This window comes from Clytia hemisphaerica, unplaced genomic scaffold (assembly GCF_902728285.1).
Source record: "Clytia hemisphaerica strain Z4C2 unplaced genomic scaffold, Clytia hemisphaerica genome assembly, whole genome shotgun sequence".
In the NCBI taxonomy this organism is placed as follows: Eukaryota; Metazoa; Cnidaria; class Hydrozoa; order Leptothecata; family Clytiidae; genus Clytia; species Clytia hemisphaerica.
In genome coordinates this window covers 548,711-568,594 of record NW_027104560.1, presented here as the reverse complement: position 1 = coordinate 568,594, position 19,884 = coordinate 548,711, and the positions used below count along the sequence as shown (strand labels likewise).

General features: G+C 34.4%; 2 protein-coding genes and 1 long non-coding RNA gene across 3 annotated transcripts; all 3 read left to right on the top strand.

The window, feature by feature from the left end:
• The first annotated feature begins 553 nt into the window (after window positions 1-553).
• Window positions 554-4,113, top strand: LOC136823020 (uncharacterized). Its single transcript, XR_010848986.1, has 2 exons — window positions 554-652; window positions 3,849-4,113. It is a non-coding gene; the product is annotated as an uncharacterized lncRNA (long non-coding RNA).
• A 1,373-nt stretch (window positions 4,114-5,486) lies between these two features.
• Window positions 5,487-9,236, top strand: LOC136823046 (uncharacterized). Its single transcript, XM_067079341.1, has 10 exons — window positions 5,487-5,570; window positions 5,729-5,950; window positions 6,199-6,273; window positions 6,417-6,791; window positions 7,220-7,318; window positions 7,511-7,749; window positions 7,897-8,078; window positions 8,225-8,321; window positions 8,540-8,869; window positions 8,998-9,236. Exons 1-10 carry the CDS (start codon window positions 5,546-5,548, stop codon window positions 9,124-9,126), a joined length of 1,773 nt encoding a protein of 590 aa, XP_066935442.1. The 5' UTR covers window positions 5,487-5,545; the 3' UTR covers window positions 9,127-9,236.
• Window positions 9,237-9,862: 626 nt separating this feature from the next.
• Window positions 9,863-12,625, top strand: LOC136823033 (uncharacterized). Its single transcript, XM_067079330.1, has 5 exons — window positions 9,863-10,034; window positions 10,225-10,560; window positions 10,726-10,908; window positions 11,129-11,277; window positions 11,681-12,625. Exons 2-5 carry the CDS (start codon window positions 10,287-10,289, stop codon window positions 12,497-12,499), a joined length of 1,425 nt encoding a protein of 474 aa, XP_066935431.1. The 5' UTR covers window positions 9,863-10,034; window positions 10,225-10,286; the 3' UTR covers window positions 12,500-12,625.
• Window positions 12,626-19,884: the final 7,259 nt, after the last annotated feature.

Sequence of the window (19,884 nt, the reverse complement as noted above, 5' to 3'; positions counted from 1 at the left end):
AAGGGCCCACACTCAGTCGCCTTCGGAAAACATAATAGAAAAAGGAACTGGCCAGCAGCTTCTAAATAAATAACAGACACTACAACAAAATACAGTACAAAAGGACAGAAAGACACACTGTACCAACTATCCCTAGTACACTACAGGTGAAACAAACATTTGTAACAAACACAATCTTACATAAAAATAGAAAAAATCCCACAAAAACTGAAAAGAATAGAATCGTAAGTTGGCCGAGAACCCGGTTCGGCGTGCCGCGACGGGAGGACTGCACAGGGCAAAGAAAAGTAGGAAATGAATACCTCCGATGCTAATGCTCAGCCAGAAATCGGCTCGGCTTTTCATGTATTACATGTATTGTCAAAAAGGCCGAATGTTCATGTGTTACATGAAAAATTAAGGACCGCGTTTTCATGTAATACATGAATACTATGAAGTGTAAGCTTTCTTTATAATGACGTAATGTTCTGAACAAAGGAAATCTGATTGGTTGATGCTTTTTGAGAGCGAAAACGAAATCGGATCATGGCGCTGAAGGCGGCGGCGGCCCCCTGGAGCTGGGAGCCCTGCCTTATTACCCCTCCAGCAGGGAGAAACAATGGGGCTCATTTGGGGGTCATACAACTGTATTTATTTCCAATTTGGTTCAATGGTAAGTAAGTTACTCTTGTTTATTCCATTAGCTAGCTATTTTCAAACTCAACAATGCTTAAAATTGGAATTTCAGTCTGATAAAAAGTACTGCAGCTGGACCTTACTTTCTGATATTAAATATATTTTGTAGCTATATTGCGTGTTTGAATAGTTGTTTAGGAGAAGTTACCCACATAAATTACTTTCCCTCGGCCAGTTAAAAAATGATGATAGATTATCTTGTAACTTAAAGGTAACTGCTGCGGTTATATATCCAAAAGAACGTTGCGCTCTACTACCAGGTCACTAGTCAACTGTTGTTGTGTCGTCTGATTGAGATTCGATTGTCGAATGCAATCGAATCTCAACCACAATTTTCAGATTCAATTGATATTCGATTGTGTTCGATTGAGATTCGATTACGTTCTATTGCCCAGACGATCTCAATCGAACGGAATCGACAATCGAACCAGTCGAACCAAATCGAACGCAATCGACCGATTGAAATTCAATTGTCGATCGCAATCGAATCTCAATCGAACGTCAAAATTCTGGGTAATATTCGATTGGTTTGATTGTTGTTCGACAGGTTCGATCGTCGATTCCGTTCGATTGAGATCGTCTGGCTTTATTCTTGCAGCTTTCCAACATCCAAGCTCTCAAACATCACAAGCCGAATGAAATTACTTTCGATTTCCCGTAGAAATTATGCGAGGAACAATCCGGGGGTCAATGAATCGACGATCGAACGCAATCGATCGCAATCGAACATCATTCGAATCGCAATCGAATCATCAATCGAATCTGAAAATTGCGGTAATATTCGATTGAGATTTGATTGCGTTCGACAATCGAATTTCAATCGGTCGATTGCGTTCGATTTGGTTCGACTGGTTCGATCGTCGATTCCGTTCGATTGAGATTGTCTGGTATTGCGCGGTGCTGGCGGTTGCGTCATGACTCCCGTTCTTTTGCTTGGTTAACATTGAAGCGCTTCTTTTTTTGCACGGGAAAACATGTGGTTTTGAACCGTGACCTAAGGATTCGGCCCGAAGCGAATAAGGGCGGGATAAGAAAAGCAAGTGAAGTGTCTGGAAGTGTTATCATGAGGGCAGAAGGACAAATTGCCGAATTAGGTCACTTGACGAATCATATCCTTTCCATACGGTTGAGAAAGTATGACGAAAGTGGTGGATTGTATGTTTTCGGGGCATCAGAGGGCGTCAAACACTCTTCTTTGATTTACGATGGAAAATCGGCCTTCTTTAGAGCATAGAGCAATCAAACGCAGTCAAAAGACGATTAAATGGCGTTCGAACGCAGTCGAACGACAATCGAATGCAGTCAAACAACAATCGAACCAATCGAATATCACCCAGAATTTTGACGTTCGATTGAGATTCAATTGCGTTCCACAATCGAATTTCAATCGGTCGATTGCGTTCGATTTGGTTCGACTGGTTCGATCGTCGATTCCATTCGATTGAGATTGTCTGGATAATTACCTGTTTCATGCATATTGTAATAATTATGCATGGGTGTATCATTGTTTTTCTACTGGACTACATAATTATTCAACAGGGTGGCCTCTTTGAAAAAAGGTCTATTCGTGGCTGCCCCCAATACGGCACTGCCACTGGAAAAATTACCCTGCCGATGCAGCACCGAAGCGGACACCAAAAATGTCCGGTGCCAAATGTCGAACGTGTGTCAAATACTTTTAAGCATTGAGATTGGATTGGATTGTATATTATCTCACACTGAACAATAATGTCCGGTGCATTTACAGAATACTTTTCTCCACCAGACAAAACACCGGTGCGTCGTCAGGGTTGTCTGGATGGAAAATCAGATAAGCATGTTACTAGTACCTCGGGACGAGGAGCAATTAATGCGAGCAAATGAAATTGGTTCAATCGAACGTAATCGAGCAACACTTTTTCGATTGAGATCAATTGATTCAACTTTTGGTTCGTTCAATTGACACTGTCTGGTCAGAACGGGTAATAGTTGTTTAAGAGAACGTGACGTATTTTGAATAACTAATTACTCCTAGGGACAAGATCATTTATCACGTTTTTACTGGCTGAGAGCAGACAATTATGTGGAGTAATTTTTTGTTCAATAGAGTGTCGCGTTCTCCTAAACAACTATATGGAATAATCGATTGAACGTAATAAATGTTAGCCAGGATTAGTGTTCAATTAGGCGTCCATTGAAGAATTATTCTATTTGCGTCACTCGCTTGCATCATATTTTCCACTAATTTTCCAATGCAGAAAAGCAGGAAAAAATTTGGAAGAAAGAAATTAACAGAATTGAAACAAAACATCAAATCTAGGGAGGAATGATAAGAAAACTGTGTGTTCAAATCAAACGAACAAACGAACACACAGCTGAAATTTCGCTGATAAATTAGATTGAAACTACTGGTTAGTTTAGCTATACCTTTTGTAGTCTGGACCCATACAAATTTTTACTCCATTTCACAAAGCTCACATGAGATAAAAATTAGTATGGTAGAATTGGAGATTTTGAATTTGCCACCAGAAAAAAACCGTTTGAAAACTGGCCAATCAGAATTTTGTTGCATAAATTTTTCGGGAGAACAATATACATAATCGGCCAATCAGAAGCGTTTCTACAAAAAATTGTAGAAATTTTTGTCCAAAACTACCCGTCTACTATCGAGTTCAGAAAAAATCGTGAGTAGACGGGGCCCCATCTATACCTTTTGATGTTTTGTTCCAATTATGTTACAATTTCTTTCTTCCAGATTAGCGTTTTCTCTAGCTCTTCGCCCAGAACACGCACACATAAACTAAATGAAATTTCACTGATAAATTATATTGAAACTACGGGGAAGAATAGTGTTAGTTTAGCTATACCTTGGAAGAATACAACAGATACCATCAGAAATAGAAAATTGGCTTACTGATGTGATTTAAAAAAACGCAGAAATCTTTTCGTCTGCCCGCCCGCATGTATTTTTAACAACCGCTACAACGCAAACAGAATAATTTTTATATGGACGTCTTACTCTGGTCACATTGGATCAATCAACCATCAATTGAATTGAAATTTAATTTTCATAAAATTAAACCTGCATTGAAGGTGTATAAAACAGAGATGTATAAGAGTCTACGTTTAGTATCTTCAATAATGGAGAAAATTACAATTAAATTAGATAGTTACAATTTTGTTCCACAATTTAGAATTTCAATCAATTGGGATCAAATTGGTTCAATATATACATCTTTGGGTGAAGGCAATAATTGTGATGCAAGTTTGCGTATGTCTCATCATGACGCTTCTACATCTCATCATAGCGATTCAATGTATCATCATGCAGCAGCATGACACTTAAAGGCTTCATCATGGTGCTCCTATGTCTCATCAAGGCGCTCCTACGTCTCATCGAGGCCCTCCAACATAACATCGAAGTGCTCCTACGTCTCATCATGGCGCCCCTATGTATCATTATGGTGCTCCAACGTCTCATCAAGGTACTCCTATGTTTCATCATAGCGCTCCTACGTCTCATCATGGCGCTCTCATCTCTGATCTCATCATGGTTGGTCGCACATCTACCCTTTGACCTCACAATTCAACCCTCCGACGTCACATCTCAAATCAAGTTTAAAGTTTTGGAAAGCTTAAAACTACTTGAAAATGAAGTTTTACTGAACGATTGGTTTGGTTCAAGTAAGGTTTGATGATTTTATTGCTTAAACAAGTCTTTTATGAGATTAACTTGAGACGAGTGAAGTTTCCCCAATCAAAATTTCCAAAATTTATGGTTTTCCCCCGTCAAATTTCATTCTCGTCAGGATTTTTTAGCCATTTGAACTACCTTCGAAGGGCATGATGTACTCCAATATTAAGGGTTTCAGTGCAGTGTTTGATATTTTTTTAGATATGATATTTATAGTTACTGGTTTTATTTTTAATATTTGTTTAACATTGCTTTTCACTTTGCCTAAACTGAAGATCATACTTCTCATTAGAACCCCTTTCTTGCAAAATTTTCAAAATATATATCCCCATCATCAAAAACAAAAGGGGACACTATGTTCTTTTAGCACAAGACACTAATCTCAGTCATTACATTTTCAAGACTTTATTTGCACCCCCTTTATTATTACATTACTAATTTCTAATGTTTGCCCAACGAATCTAGGTTTTATGTCTCTTTTATAGTATTTTCCCATCCCTTCTCTATCAAGTTCAAATTGATTTGTCTCTTTTTTGAAGCTCAGTCTATAATTAACTTTTATTTTTAGTGATCTCTCTTTTGATAATCTTGTGAAATGTATCATTTAAAATAACTACAAGCTGCATTTAAAAAAATAAGGAGCCACAATATCTTCCGAAGAATCACATTGTTAATGTTGTTTTAAGAATTTATTAGTTATGTTATATGAAAGTTAGGAATGATATTAGTAATTTATCATTTGTTTTTAACTGTATTTTGTAGGTCTGTCATCTTGTGAAAAATTAAAAAAACAATTCTACAAAAAGTTATTTAATTATTTATCATGTTCGATTTATTTGATGTCAGTATTGCTACAACTGCTTCATTTAAAACTCAAATTGATAAAGTCGACTTCTCAAACAACTCAAGTTGAGTTCCGAAATTCCTGAAACTGATTGTTATAGTGGGAAAACAAATGCCTTTTGCATCTTGCTGCTTCTAGTGAAAATATTTTGTTTAGTTATTTGGAATGTACAAGATTGAATAAATTTGTGCTTGCTGTTCAGCATACATTGTGTTCAGGCTCCTCTCTTTAACTTTGATTGATCTTCCAAAATATTTTTTTCAAATATTTTATGTTGATGATCTTTTTAGATACATACTATTAGTTTTTGAGTTATCTTGGTGATTATTGATAGATAAACAAAAGAATGATTAATGGCATCAACAAATCAAGAAAATGGTTTGTATTTGTTTTTGATTTTTCCTTTTATTCTTTCTTTTGCCGCTTTCAAAAAATGCATAAAATTTCAAATATAAATTAAGAGGAGACAGAAATTTCTTCTCATGTGATATTGATAAAATTAAAGATGAAATTAGAAATTGTATCTTTGCACTTAGGGATACATTCAAAGCAGGAAAAGAAAACTATTGCATTGGAAACCCTTAAAGCGCTTTCCAAGAAAAAATCCAAACAAGATGAAGCGCTAGAAAGACTTCAAAGATTGTCTAAGAAGCCCAAAAAAGAATCAAAGCGTAATAGAAACAGAAGGATTTGCTTCAAAACAGACGTTCTAGGAAACAGAACTTTCCCATACGCTGGAAGCAACCGATCAAAAAAGGGTAAAGCTTCAACTATTTAATTATGATGTTTTGTCGATGATGAAATCTGGAAAGTTATCTATGTCTTAGTTTAAATTTATTTTTGTTTTTGATATTTGTCAATTGAATTATGAATTAAATGAATTATTTCGTTTATTTAGACCACTGTATATTTGACACAAGGATAATTAAGACGAGAGCTTCTTTGAAATCAAATCCAAAGAAACAAAAATGTTAGTTTGTGTAATAAATTCTGTATAATATTTCAGCTTCCACCAGTGAAAACGTGACAGAGAGCTTCACACCTTGGAACGACGTAGAATCTGTATCCTCACCAGATGAAGGTACCATCATATTTTAATTTTCTGTTTTTGATGAAGATCAAAATTTACATTGGAGTTTTTAAATCCGAAAATTGTTTCATAAAAAGAATTATATCCAGGCCTGTATATACTAAACTTTATGAGAATCTTACTTTTCTATTTAGAACCAACTGAGATTAGCCCCGAGATTATACTTAATCTCGAGCTTCTCTTAAAGCACAAAAAGAAGAAAAAGCGCAAGAACAAAAGCTGGAGCCAAAGAAGGAATGCAGTAGAGGAGAAATGGGAAGAACACAGGGAAGACATATTGTCAGCGGTGATCCTTAACAACAGTTTCGACGGCCTCTGTCAGTATTGCAAATTCGAGAAAATTGCTGTGAAATGTGACACCTGCTTCTGGAAAAAGCTGTGCATCAAATGTGATGAAAAATTACATGTGGAATACCCCATGCACAACCGTATTGGTATTTTTGATGGTTTCAAAAGAACGCTATCCCCATCTGAAACAGTCGATGAAGAAAGTGTCATTATTGACAAGTGTAGGGATTCTAATTCAATATTATTTGATAAAAGTCTCAGATTTCAAAGTTAATGTAACTACAAATGAATTTTATTTTAATATCAATTAGAATTTTTTCGCTTCTTAAATAATAGTCTAAAATAGTTTGAAAAGAGCAGACCTTGGAGGGACAAAAACTGACCCTAAGAGAGACTGAAATCAAGGAAAATAGAATTTTCATGAATTCTATTGCCTTGATTGGGAATATTGTTATTTGAATGTTAGTTTTTTCAGGCTCACGAAATGAGACTTTATCTTATTTTACAATCCTTAAGAGGATTCTTGGATTTTGTGATTTGTACCTTTTAGTGGGATTTTGTAGATCCAAAAAAGGATCCTTTTGCTTAGGTACCTCTCGGAAGTTTGTCTCAGATCAATATTCCAACAATTATGTATTTTTTATAACAGATCCAACGATACCACTGATGCCCATTAATTGTCAATCATGCGATAGCTATAATGTTGAGAGAATTCCTGGTGATTGTGTTGCTGTTGTTACTATAGCAGGTAAAGTGTTTTAGTGAAGGTTAAAGCTAAGAGCATTTAAAATACTAGAAACAGCTTCTTGCTGTTTCTTTACATTCTATTATTTACCATCATGACGCTGAATTGTTTTATTTTGTGATAAAACAATGATATGCACTGTAATAAAAATATTTTGAAAAATACAAAAATCTTGTAACATAACATATATTTTAGGCAAGTATTATCTTCACCTATATTCGTTGAGATGTAAAGATTGTGATTCAACCTCAAACCCTTTTACCTTGGAAAATGTGGTTGGGTCTGGATTTTGGCCAAGTGCACCGACCAAATTCAGCTACCTCTTTCATGTAGAAACACTTCAATTTTGGGACACACTCCGGAAAAACGCGCCTGGAACATCGGAAGCTGCTTTTCTAGAAGTATTGAATACGATGACGAACCTACATGGAAGGGTATTTCACTTCTTTTTTTTAATTTGTTAATTTGGATAAAATTGAATCTACACAATGTTAGCGACATTTGTTGGCTGTATGAAAATGAAAGTTGATATTTCACCCTTAAAATAGAATGTCAATTAATTTGTTGTTTTTTCTCTATAGAAAACAGGGAAAATTACTCCAGCTATTTTCTCTATGGCATTCAAGGAATGGTGCTTTTGTCAACATAAAATACACATACTTCAGAAAAAGAAGTGGATAGAGTGTCCATCTTGCACTCACGTCCAACACTCTTGTCATGTCGATGGAAATTGTAAACTCTATCGTTATCGGAGTTCAGGGAGGTTTGAATGAACATTAATTAACTTTATTTCAATAATGGCCATTATCGAAACTTTTTTTAATCTATAAAACTAAAAACGTATTTTTTAAAGAACAACGATTCGACAAATTAAAAAATTTTAATGGTTTTTAATCTCACCCTTTTTAGACGTACAAGGCCAGAGTTTTACAATGGTTTATTCATTGCTGAAGATACGAAAGTAAAATGTTTCATTGACGAAATATACAAAGGAAAATTCGGAAAGGTTTGGATATTAAGGATACTATTCTAAACCGATTTTTGTTTATTTTGCAAATTTAGACAACATTTGCCAAAATTTGTTCTCGCCAGCCAAATAAGTCTCAAAATAGAAAATTCTCAGGATTTATACCACTTTGACAAATAAGTTCTCGGCAAAATAAGTTCCCTACCTAATTTTAATTTAAATTTAAATGCCTTACATTTTAATTATTTTTTACTCAGGGAGAAGCCGATTTTATTTGTGGTGGAAAATGGAATGCTGCCCGAAACAAAGCGAGTACCAAAAAATCATTGGATGTTACTGGATTGGAAGTTATGTCTTGTCGTCATCAACTTGGGCAAAGGGCTCTTAATATGTATAGAGGAGAGATTTACGGTTACCCATTGTACCTCATCAGGGAACACCTTTCAACGAGAAACATGAAATTTGTGTACGCGGACATCATGTGCAAACTTAGCAAGTTTATCAAGCGTGTCGATGCGGAAACTGCAAACAAATTTACTGGGGCTTTGTCTGTTATGCATGCAAAAGGTCATGGTATAGATTGTCAGGTATTATATATTATTTTAATAGTTGTTAACTTTTGGTGATTGATTTGTTTTTTTTTAACTTTGGAAATTCTTTTCAACACATTCAAATTGAAATGTAATTTTGCATCTTATGAATAATTACTCTTCAGTTCATATGGGATGGGAAGTGGATTGACGGTACTGGTCGTTCAACTGGCGAAGACACGGAACAAATTTTCAGCTATATGTCAAGATTTTGCAATACTACAAAATATCAAAAACCTGAGAGTAAAACTTAGATTTAAATTTTTACATCTAACATAATCTTCAAAATGATTGATTGATAACGGTTGCTCAAGAGACCTTTCATGTATTGTATTTAGATAGAAAGTGGAACTGATTAACTGAGTAAGTGTATAAACGACTTTCAATTTAATTACGAGATGATACAAATGGAAGTTTTTTAGGAAAATTCGCAATTAATCCACTCAATCACTTTTAATAGATATCAAGCATCAATCAAGCAATAACCAAATTAAGGTCATATATATATATATGAAAAAAAAAAAAAAAACGTATAATTATAAAAATATTAGTGCCTTTTTATGTTTCATCTTTATTTTATTTCGTATTTTCAACACTTTCTCTCCTTGAGGTCAGATCTCTGATCTTCACCATATATATATATATATATTTTTTTTTTAATAGATCGTGAGGAAACTTTGACAGAAATGATTCTTTTTTGGAATAAAAAAAAAATTGCCAGCCTTGCTCGTTATTTAGTTCGAAAGTACAAAACAGTAAGTATATTTTACTTGGATTTTATATACAGGTGTAGACATTTAATGAACTTGGTTTGAGAGAGAACACTGCTAAAGACCCCAAAGGGGATATTTTATTAAAGGGGTTTGATGGATCTGGATTTCATCATATTTTTTCCATTTCTTTACAAACCTGTTAGCCTTTTTGTGGACATTCATTCTAGATTTTTATTGTAATTTGTCTTGTCCTTTTTTGTGGGTTTTGTGGGTTTTCTTCTTTGTGTTTCCATTTGAATAGTTGACTTTTTATATTGTTTTATAGGTCAAACAAGATCTTGTCAAATACGAATCAGAAATCAACCAGGCATTAGATAAATTGGAAATACTACCTGATAAGATTAATTTTGAAGGAATAAAAAGAGAAATTCAGGCAATCGCTGCAAAAAGTAAACTTATTTATATTTTTGATACGCCGCTTTTCGGTGATTTTAGAAATAAGTCATACGACGAGCTTTTGACCAATTTTCCTAGTGACTGGAGTGATTTCTATCGAATGTATAACAGATGGCTTCTTAGTTACAAATATTACAAATAGCGTATGTACTTAAATTTAAAAGAAATAGTTTTTATCTTTAGTTGCTGTTCCCTCAAAATTTGAGTTTTCACCCTACGAAAACAGTGTTTTACTTTTTCACGATATGAAGACAGATCTTTATGATGACCCTGAATATTTGGAGCTGAAAAGAACGTGCCCTGTCCTCCCTGACATATCACCGTTGAGGATTCCAATGTTATTGAAGTCTAAAGCTGATAAGAAGAAGCTTTTACATGACCTTGTCAAATCAGTAGAAAAAAACAAAAAACATGACATAAGCAATTTGTTGTCCTATCTCACAGTCGGATTCCAACGTCTCATGGAATCAACATATTTTGAAAAGGTTCACCATCTTGTTAGAGTCGAACAACTTGCAGGTTAGTCTTCTCAGTTTTAAACTGGTGCGTGCTTAAGATAAGTTTTTTTTCAAATCCAAATGAAAAATGAATTTGTTGATTAGCATTTAGACGAAAGCTTAGAAATGTTCTCGGTTTAAAATGATATGGCTATTTTTATTATTTTGGTTATTTTATTATTTTTAGATACCGCAAAACAACGGACGGTGCTACGCAAGAAGGCCTTTGCATGTAATTCAATTATCAAAACGCTTGTGACAAGCTACAACAGTATCGCTATCGATCTAGTTTTAGTTGACGATGTACTGCGTGGAGTTTTTGAATGGAAAGTGAAACTTTTCACGCAAGCTTATCCCCCTGAATTTACAGGTATGACAATTGGGACAATTGACTTTAATTCTGTTTAAATTTTTGCTTGAAACAATAGATTCAAAAAACGAAAGGAGTGTAAAATTGTTTCTTGTATTGTTTCTTTTTGTTGTAGTTTTTTTTTTTAGTTTTCCCATCACAGTTTTATTATTACAGATGGCCAAACAATGCAATATGTTTTTATCAAAGGCTATATAGATGTACTGTTTTTCAATTATAGATGTTACAAAAAGAGCCGTCCTAGAGTCCTTTACAAAAAAAAAGAGGTGTGAAGAAGAATTGGTGATATTGGAACAGGATATGACCAAATATCTACGTTACTACGGCAATATTTGCTTGGAATTAGAGCAGCAAATTAAAGACACTGAGGTATTTTATTTTCATTACTCTTTAATGTTACTGTTTCGAGAGTATACAGTTTAATAAAAGGCGGAAATTTAAAAAAATTAAAGAGCTGCTTCCAAGAGCTTTAATGATAGACTACGTTAATAACATATATCCTGGAAGTATAGAACGCAATTCTGTTTTTTATTCTTCCCATTTTCTTTCGCAACAGAGTGGCAGTAGTCTCATTTTTCAATTCCTAGTTGTTTTTTGTTATTTTATAATTTTGGTGAAAGTGGCAATTTTGTTATAAGCTTTTATTTTACTCTACTGAACTCGACGTCATCAAAAATTATTAGAAAGCAAAGTTCGGCCAAGAGTAGACCCTAACTAGGAGTTGTTGATATTCACACTTCTTACACTAGAAAATAATTTAACTTTTCTTTAGACCTCGAAAACTGGTATGCTCATCTTGCTCCGTGATGGATACCTATTTGCACAAAATAAGCTGCATCTCGGATTGGAGTTATTTCAGCCATTTGTACCTGTCATCTCATCATTAGAACAAAGTAACAACTCCCCCTCTGATGATGATGACGACGATGATGACTATGATGATGACGAAGGGGATGTTAACAACGACAACGACATTGACGCAGATAACGAAGAAAATGAAGATGTTTTTTTGGACTTGGAGTTGATTTTGTTCACGGGTAATGAGTTGTTAGAAGGAAAGTCATTTTCACATACTGAAAACACTATTCAATTTCCTCGTGATGTATGTCAGTCGCATCTAAACGGTAGAAATGGGAGCAATGCCTGTACAACCATCGCTCTATTGGTTGGGCATTTCTTGTACGATCTTGTTTGCGGAAATTCCCTCCAGAAAATCGATGTGTTAAAAGCTTTTGTGGGATGTATCGATTTTGGTAATTTTTATCATGGTGAACAATACGGAACAACAGTCGTCGAGAGCATGGATCTACTCCCGATCAGCTTTTACATTGAAAAAGAACTTAATTGTACAGCTACTGAACTCTTTATGGTGCTGAACAGAATTGACACACAGTCGTTTGTGGTTATCACTGACAACAATGAAAAATCTTTTTGTTGTATTCCTTTTGATGATTTTTTTTATTTTTTTGACTCACACGTGCATGGAGATTATGGTGCTTTGGTAGTACAACACTCCAAGAATAAGAACTTCCAAAATTTTAATTTTTTTTCTGATTCAAATGAATTCTACGTATGTATTATTTCCTCTTAACTTATTTAAAATATGTACATGATTTACACTCTTTTTATAAGGACCAGTAAATTTGTGTTGAGGCTCGACTGGTGAGTAATTAGAGACTGGCGACTAACACAGTTGAGGGTTGAGAATGCTAAGTTGACTGTTGGATTTCGATTTTAGTCAAAGCCACGCATGGCTTAAATACAGCGGTTTTATGATTATATGAGAAACTTTCATATTAAGGCTATGAATTACAAAAAAGAAAAAGGTATATGTGACATGAGTGGCAGGAGATGCTTACTCAAGGTACCCCACCTGATCTAAAAATTCGGTCTTCAGCTTATCACTGCCTTTTGTGTCTCGTGCATTCCTTTTGTTTTTTATTTCTTTTTTCCAAAAAGTATATTGGGTTTTTGTTAGAGATTGTCATGGTTAGTTTGTATTTTCTTCAGTGCGTGTAATTTCACTATATTTTCACTAAAATAAAGGCATAAGAACGAGAAACTTGCTTCAATTTTAATAATGTTGTTCTCTTTTTTACATTAACTTGACAATGCAAATATATTGAATTTAAAAAAGGGATAATACTGTATTTCACATCTCACGCAGTGAATTTGCTTTGCTTTTGATAGGTTGGCGAATGAAAAATTAACTTCGGTGCATTTTAGATTCTAGGCAAGTGAATCGAATTTTCAGGCCGGCGAATTATAATTTTTCTCGTGTTTTGGACCGGCGCAATTCGCCGTTCACCGGGCCTGAATAAGTCCCCCTGATTACGTCTCCATTTTTATGATTAGATCTAACCCGCTTCACACAAGTTCATTTCGTTTATTTCGAGAACTCCTTACATGGAAAACAATCGTATGAAAGTTTAATCAAATTTATAACATACCGACACATTATCTTTAAGATAATAGAAATTCGTAGTTGTTCAAGTGATTGTAAAAATTCATAATTAAAGTGAACATGGAAGGACGAGATCAGCCTGTTCATTGCTCATTTTGATCCCAAATAACTTTTTAGTCGAAAGTCGAAAGGGTTTTCTTTCAAACAAAAATCTCGCTAAATTTACCCCAAACTTCAAGCTGTACCGCTATAGTCCCAATTTAAGCCAAACGAGAACCTCTAGTGGCGTATTCAATGTAACAAACAGCTGTTTAACCAAATTCGAGTGAATAGAGCCGCATTTTGAAATTTTTGTTTTGAGGACTGATTTGAGCCAAATGAGAGTCTCTAGTGGCTTATTCAATGTAACAAACAGCTATTTGAGCAGGTTCGATTGAATGGAGCCGCATTTTGACATTTTTGTTTTGAGGATTGATTTGAGCCAAATGAGAGTCTCTAGTGGCGTATTCAATGTAACATACAGCTATTTGAGCAAATTCGAGTGAATGGAGCCGCATTTTGAAATTTTTGTTTTGAGGACTGATTTGAGCCAAATGAGAGTCTCTAGTGGTGTATTCAATGTAACAAACAGCTATTTGAGCAAATTCGAGTGAATGGAGCCGCATTTTGAAATTTTTGTTTTGAGGACTGATTTGAGCCAAATGAGAGCCTCTAGTGGCGTATTCAATGTAACAAATAGCTATTTGAGCAAATTCGAGTGAATGGAGCTGCATTTTGAAATTTTTGTTTTGAGGACTGATTTAAGCCAAATCAGAGTCTCTAGTGGCGTATTCAATGTAACAAACATCTATTTGAGCAGGTTTGAGTGAATGGAGCCGCATTTTGAAATTCTTGTTTTGAGGACTGATTTGAGCCAAATGAGGGTCTCTAGTGGTGTATTCAATGTAACATACAGCTATTTGAGCAAATTCGATTGAATGGAGCCGCATTTTGACATTTTTGTTTTGAGGATTGATTTGAGCCAAATGAGAGTCTCTAGTGGCGTATTCAATGTAACATACAGCTATTTGAGCAAATTCGAGTGAATGGAGCCGCATTTTGAAATTTTTGTTTTGAGGACTGATTTGAGCCAAATGAGAGCCTCTAGTGGCGTATTCAATGTAACAAACAGCTATTTGAGCAAATTCGAGTGAATGGAGCCGCTTTTTGAAATTTTTGTTTTGAGGATTGATTTGAGCCAAATGAGAGTCTCTAGTGGTGTATTCAATGTAACAAATAGCTATTTGAGCAAATTCGAGTGAATGGAGCCGCATTTTGAAATTTTTGTTTTGAGGACTGATTTGAGCCAAATGAGAGCCTCTAGTAGCGTATTCAATGTAACAAATAGCTATTTGAGCAAATTCGAGTGAATGGAGCCGCATTTTGAAATTTTTGTTTTGAGGACTGATTTAAGCCAAATCAGAGTCTCTAGTGGCGTATTCAATGTAACAAACAGCTATTTGAGCAGGTTTGAGTGAATGGAGCCGCATTTTGAAATTCTTGTTTTGAGGACTGATTTGAGCCAAATGAGGGTCTCTAGTGGTGTATTCAATGTAACATACAGCTATTTGAGCAAATTCGATTGAATGGAGCCGGATTTTGACATTTTTGTTTTGAGGACTGATTTAAGCCAAATCAGAGTCTCTAGTGGCGTATTCAATGTAACAAACAGCTATTTGAGCAAATTCGAGTGAATGGAGCCGCATTTTGACATTTTTGTTTTGAGGATTGATTTGAGCCAAATGAGAGCCTGTAGTGGCGTATTCAATGTAACAAACAGCTATTTGAGCAAATTCGAGTGAATGGAGCCGCATTTTGAAATTTTTGTTTTGAGGATTGATTTGAGCCAAATGAGAGTCTCTAGTGGTGTATTCAATGTAACATACAGCTATTTGAGCAAATTCGAGTGAATGGAGCCGCATTTTGACATTTTTGTTTTGAGGACTGATTTGAGTCAAATGAGAGCCTCTAGTGGCGTATGCAATGATCTAGTGTAGTATATTCCATCGACTGCATACCAAAAGGAATAAGAGAAGCTTGTATAAATGGTTCATTTTCGTTTGTCGTTTTTAAAAGGCAAAATATCGACGTGTCTTTGACAATAGCTGCAGTTATTGACCTTACAACAAAATTTTGTTAAAAACGGAGCGTATTTAGAAACTGTACCAAAATATGCGTCCGCAAAGATTCAGATTCGATAGATTGAGGCCCTAACTCTCAAACTACCCTCGGGTACCTAACAGACGGGGGTTTGTAATATGCGGATATAAAATATAGCAAGGTTTTGGCTCCGACTATTTCCCTTTGTACAGATGGCGGGAACCAGGTTATACCTGGGTTGGGCTAAAAGGTTTTTTGGCTTGGGATAAAGATGTTCCACACATCCAATTTTCACAGGATTAAATAACTATGAAGCACCCTAGAGTATAACTTTGACAAAATGCACCTGATTGGGATACCAAAACAGTAGGTCAACAAGTATAGGTTGAAGACACTCCAATTCTGTAAAATATGTAAATATCACCTTTAGACAATATTTATGAGCTATCTAGTCCTGAGCATTTGCCTATCCTAATTTCTAAACAAATTCTGTTTCTCCACATATACTGTGCGTAGGTGAGAGAGGGGATAAATAAAAGCATTCTTGGTCACAGTAGATTTTTCGAAGTATTAAAATAGATCACTAAACAAATATAAAAAATATATCCAATGGTCGGTCATATGTCTATTTTATAATACAAAATAAATTCGAAGTACTTCAAAAACATAAAAAATAACGTAAGCAAATTTTTGAAACGTTTTATACTTTAAATGTAGAGGGTCAATTTTGGTATTAGGAGCCGATAATTTGAAAATCAGAATACCAAAATAATAGCAGTATTTGGTTTTATCAAAATTATTTTTTTTAATTATTTTTTTTTGATAAATGATCGTCTGAAGGGAGGCTTTTGAACAAAAGAAAATCTAACAATCTGACATGAATAAAAAATACCAACATCAGTGTGACAAAAAGCCCTCTTCCAATACTTCCAACTGTATATCAACGTTTGCCGGTTGTCCTACGTCATTGTTTGCCGGTTGTTCTACGTCATTGTTTGCCGGTTGTTCTACGTTATTGTTACCCGGTTGTGACATCGGATGTGCTGAGACGAAAAAATCAATACTCGTTTTAAATCAGCTTTCCATTACTCAAACCCTTTGTCCATTATATAACTCAAAAATTTACGTTTACGTTTTATAACTGAAACGACCTCTGATTTCCATCAAGAGTTCGTGATATCGAGATTTGACTTTAATCATTTGCTAAAATCAAATAAATTTGTCAACTTGAGCACATACATGTACCATGCTGTATGTGTATTTTCAAAAAACAAAAAAACAAAACAAATTAAATTCAAATTCTGTAATAATTTATTGAAAGATCAAGTAAAAGGGTGGTGCAACTTTGTCAAATATGGTAAACAATTACCTTGCTGGAACTCAGCTTCCCAAAGCTCTTTCAACGAACTGTAGATCGCTTGATTTTTCAAAAAGCTTTGTCCAAACCCCTCTGACCCTGTCAACTTGAAGCTGTAACCATTATCATTTTTCTTAGCGAAAAGGGTTACAGTATTCCAGTGATGGTGTTCTTTTAGCGTCGTTATCTACAAAAATAATCGATAGACAATAATAGCTTAGTGTCCTAGAAATGAAATCTCATTTTTCACATTTGTCATTTTTAAAATGACAAATGTGAAAAAGGCAAGGCGGACGCGGAAAGTTTTATTGATTTGATAATCAGGTCAATTAATGTTGTCTTATTCTGATTGAGATTGAATCGATTTAGAAATTTTTAAAGGTGCAGACTCTTTTATTGAAAGAGTCGAATTAATTTAAATTTTCGGAACATTTTTTCAAATTAGCTCTCAGTAAAATTAAAAATTGAAAAAATTGTAAGTGGAATGTTTTATAATGTGTGTTCCAGGTTTTATTTTTACACAAGTGTTCCCGTTTCATATCAGACACATGTTTCATATCAGGACAGTGTCTCCCTATTGTTATATTATGCTGATTACAAGTAAAATGTTTTTCTTTTCCTCTTTCTGAACAATATTGCTCCACATCCGTTTCAATTCAATATCAAAAAGCTTGTTAATTAAAATTGATGGTAAGTAAATTGTCAAAATCGATCCAAGAAGGCGAACCAAACCTCTTCTGAGATTTTGATGTTTTTTATAACTATAAGCATAGTTTGCAGAGAGATATGAAAGGTTTATTTTATCCCCCTTCTGAAATGAAACCTTACCCCCTCTTTTTTTGCAAAAAATCGAAACTCGCTCTATGCGCTACCAAAGTGATCAAAGAGTACCAAATAATAGGGGGGAATTTGTAAAATCGCTCGATTTTTTTAGTCAAAGCACTTCTTATACATTTTTGGAAAGCTAAGGGGTAGGGGAATCAAAATAACTTGGGTGCCAATTTTTTTCGGACACTTTGGTGTGATTTTCAGGCAAAAATTATAGGGTCAAAAATTAATGAAAATTTTAGCTTTAGAAAATAGAGACCTGTTGTATATTTTTGAAGAGCTCTCAAAAAATTAAGATTAGAGATATATTGCGAGTATAGGTGATTTCTGTACCTAACTCGAGATATTGAGCTCCAAAAAGCGCAAAAACTGGACAAAACAGCTGTTTCTTGCTGAAAAACACTGTTTTTAAGGGTTAATATCTCATTTCTAACCTTATTTCATCGTGATGAAAAAGATATTCATGGGTAACGAGTAGTTCGTATACAGATGTATATAAAAGAACATTGATTTGCAGATTGAATAATCACAAATGAAAACTACATACTACATCAACTGTAATTATGTGTAATTTCAAGTATAATTTTTTGAGTAATTAGTACACATCAATTGATATGGTTTTATATTTTTCTGCTTGAAGAAAGCAAAATGCGTGACTGAGCATTGGAAAATACGTCATCATTATCTTAAATACCCAGAAATACGTAAGTAGCTTGCTGAATGCTTTACTTGGAGTGTCGAATTCGCAAAAATGTTCACACAAAACATTCTGATTTTTGTCGTATGTAAGTTTTCCTATTTCAATTTCAAAATTATGATACGTCACCCAGAAAAAATACATTATATCATCATTCCTGGTTCCTTCGAGTAAAAAAACTCTTTGTAAATTTCAAGGTATTGAGAGGTTAATTTTTATTAGCATAGAAATAATTACTTTGATTCATCATTTGCTTTGAACAACATATTGAAAAAACCTGAAAATTAATTTCACCATCCACAACGCCTAACGTATTCATTCATTTTTGTGTTTTGCGGATTAACGACTAAAACAATTTATAAAATAAAAATCTATGCATGTGTTTTAACTTTGTTTTGAAAATGAAACAATAGATGCAAAGTAGACACTCAGTCCAAAGTATGGTGGTTGATCAAGTAAAAAACAATGGACTCGAAAAGGAAATAAATAAAAAACAAAACAAGTAACCTACGTCTTTTTGCCAAGCATCCATTACTTCCGTCACTCTTGTTTCCCCTGCGGTACTCTTTCCTGCGGGGTTTTTTTCTTCCGTTTAAAGGGGTGTCCATTAGGGCAGTTTTTGGAACTGTTCGATTTTGCAGCTGCATCACATGTAAGACATTTCTAAATTGACATGAATAAAGAGGAGTTTTAAATTTTTGCTGTCTATCAACTGAGACTATTAAAATCATATAAGGCGACACCAATTTAATTTGTTGGTCTACGGGCGCGTCCTAATATTGAATTTCCTATGCCACAAATTTCTAATACTAGTCATTAAAAAACTCCATCAAAGATGAATGATGAATTTTCAACTAAGATTATTTGAAAATATTACTTAAAGCCTGATTACCCTCCATGATTAATGGACCGACCGACCGACCGACCGACTCATATTTTGCTAACGATATTGTTTCTTTTGTTTCGAAAGGCTAAGTAAGCAAATAGTAGAATGTACGTACAAATATTATCTGTATCTCTGGATCAGAGGTAGTTTTTGTGTGTTTCCCTTTCATTAATTAAAAACAAACCTCGAATCTGTAAAGCTTGGCTGAGGCGTGGCTGTTCTTATTTATTCAACACCTCGAGCGTCCAATTATTCTTATCCTGTTCTTATTTATAGGGTGTAATTGGGGTATTTTAGGCGTTACATCCAATTTTTTACTACAAATTGTTTGAAATGGGTAATTTGAGGCTCAGTATTGTTCTTATTTTTTAGCGATTTTGAGACTCGTTGCTCTTATAGAATTGTTCTTGTATAAAAAAAATTTACCTTTAACCTTGGCTTAGTATAGTCAATGTTCATCCTTTTCTTGGGTTTTAACTTGGCTAGAGATTAAAATGAATGAAATAAATCATGTTTGTTGAAGAAATTAGAAAATCTCATCATGTATGATGATGTTCAAAGAAATATTGAAATTATTCTGATTCCGATCGTCTCGTAGAATTAACTTCATTTGTTCCACAGATATTAGATACTAGATGGAGTTTCTTCGTCCTCGCCGATTCAAA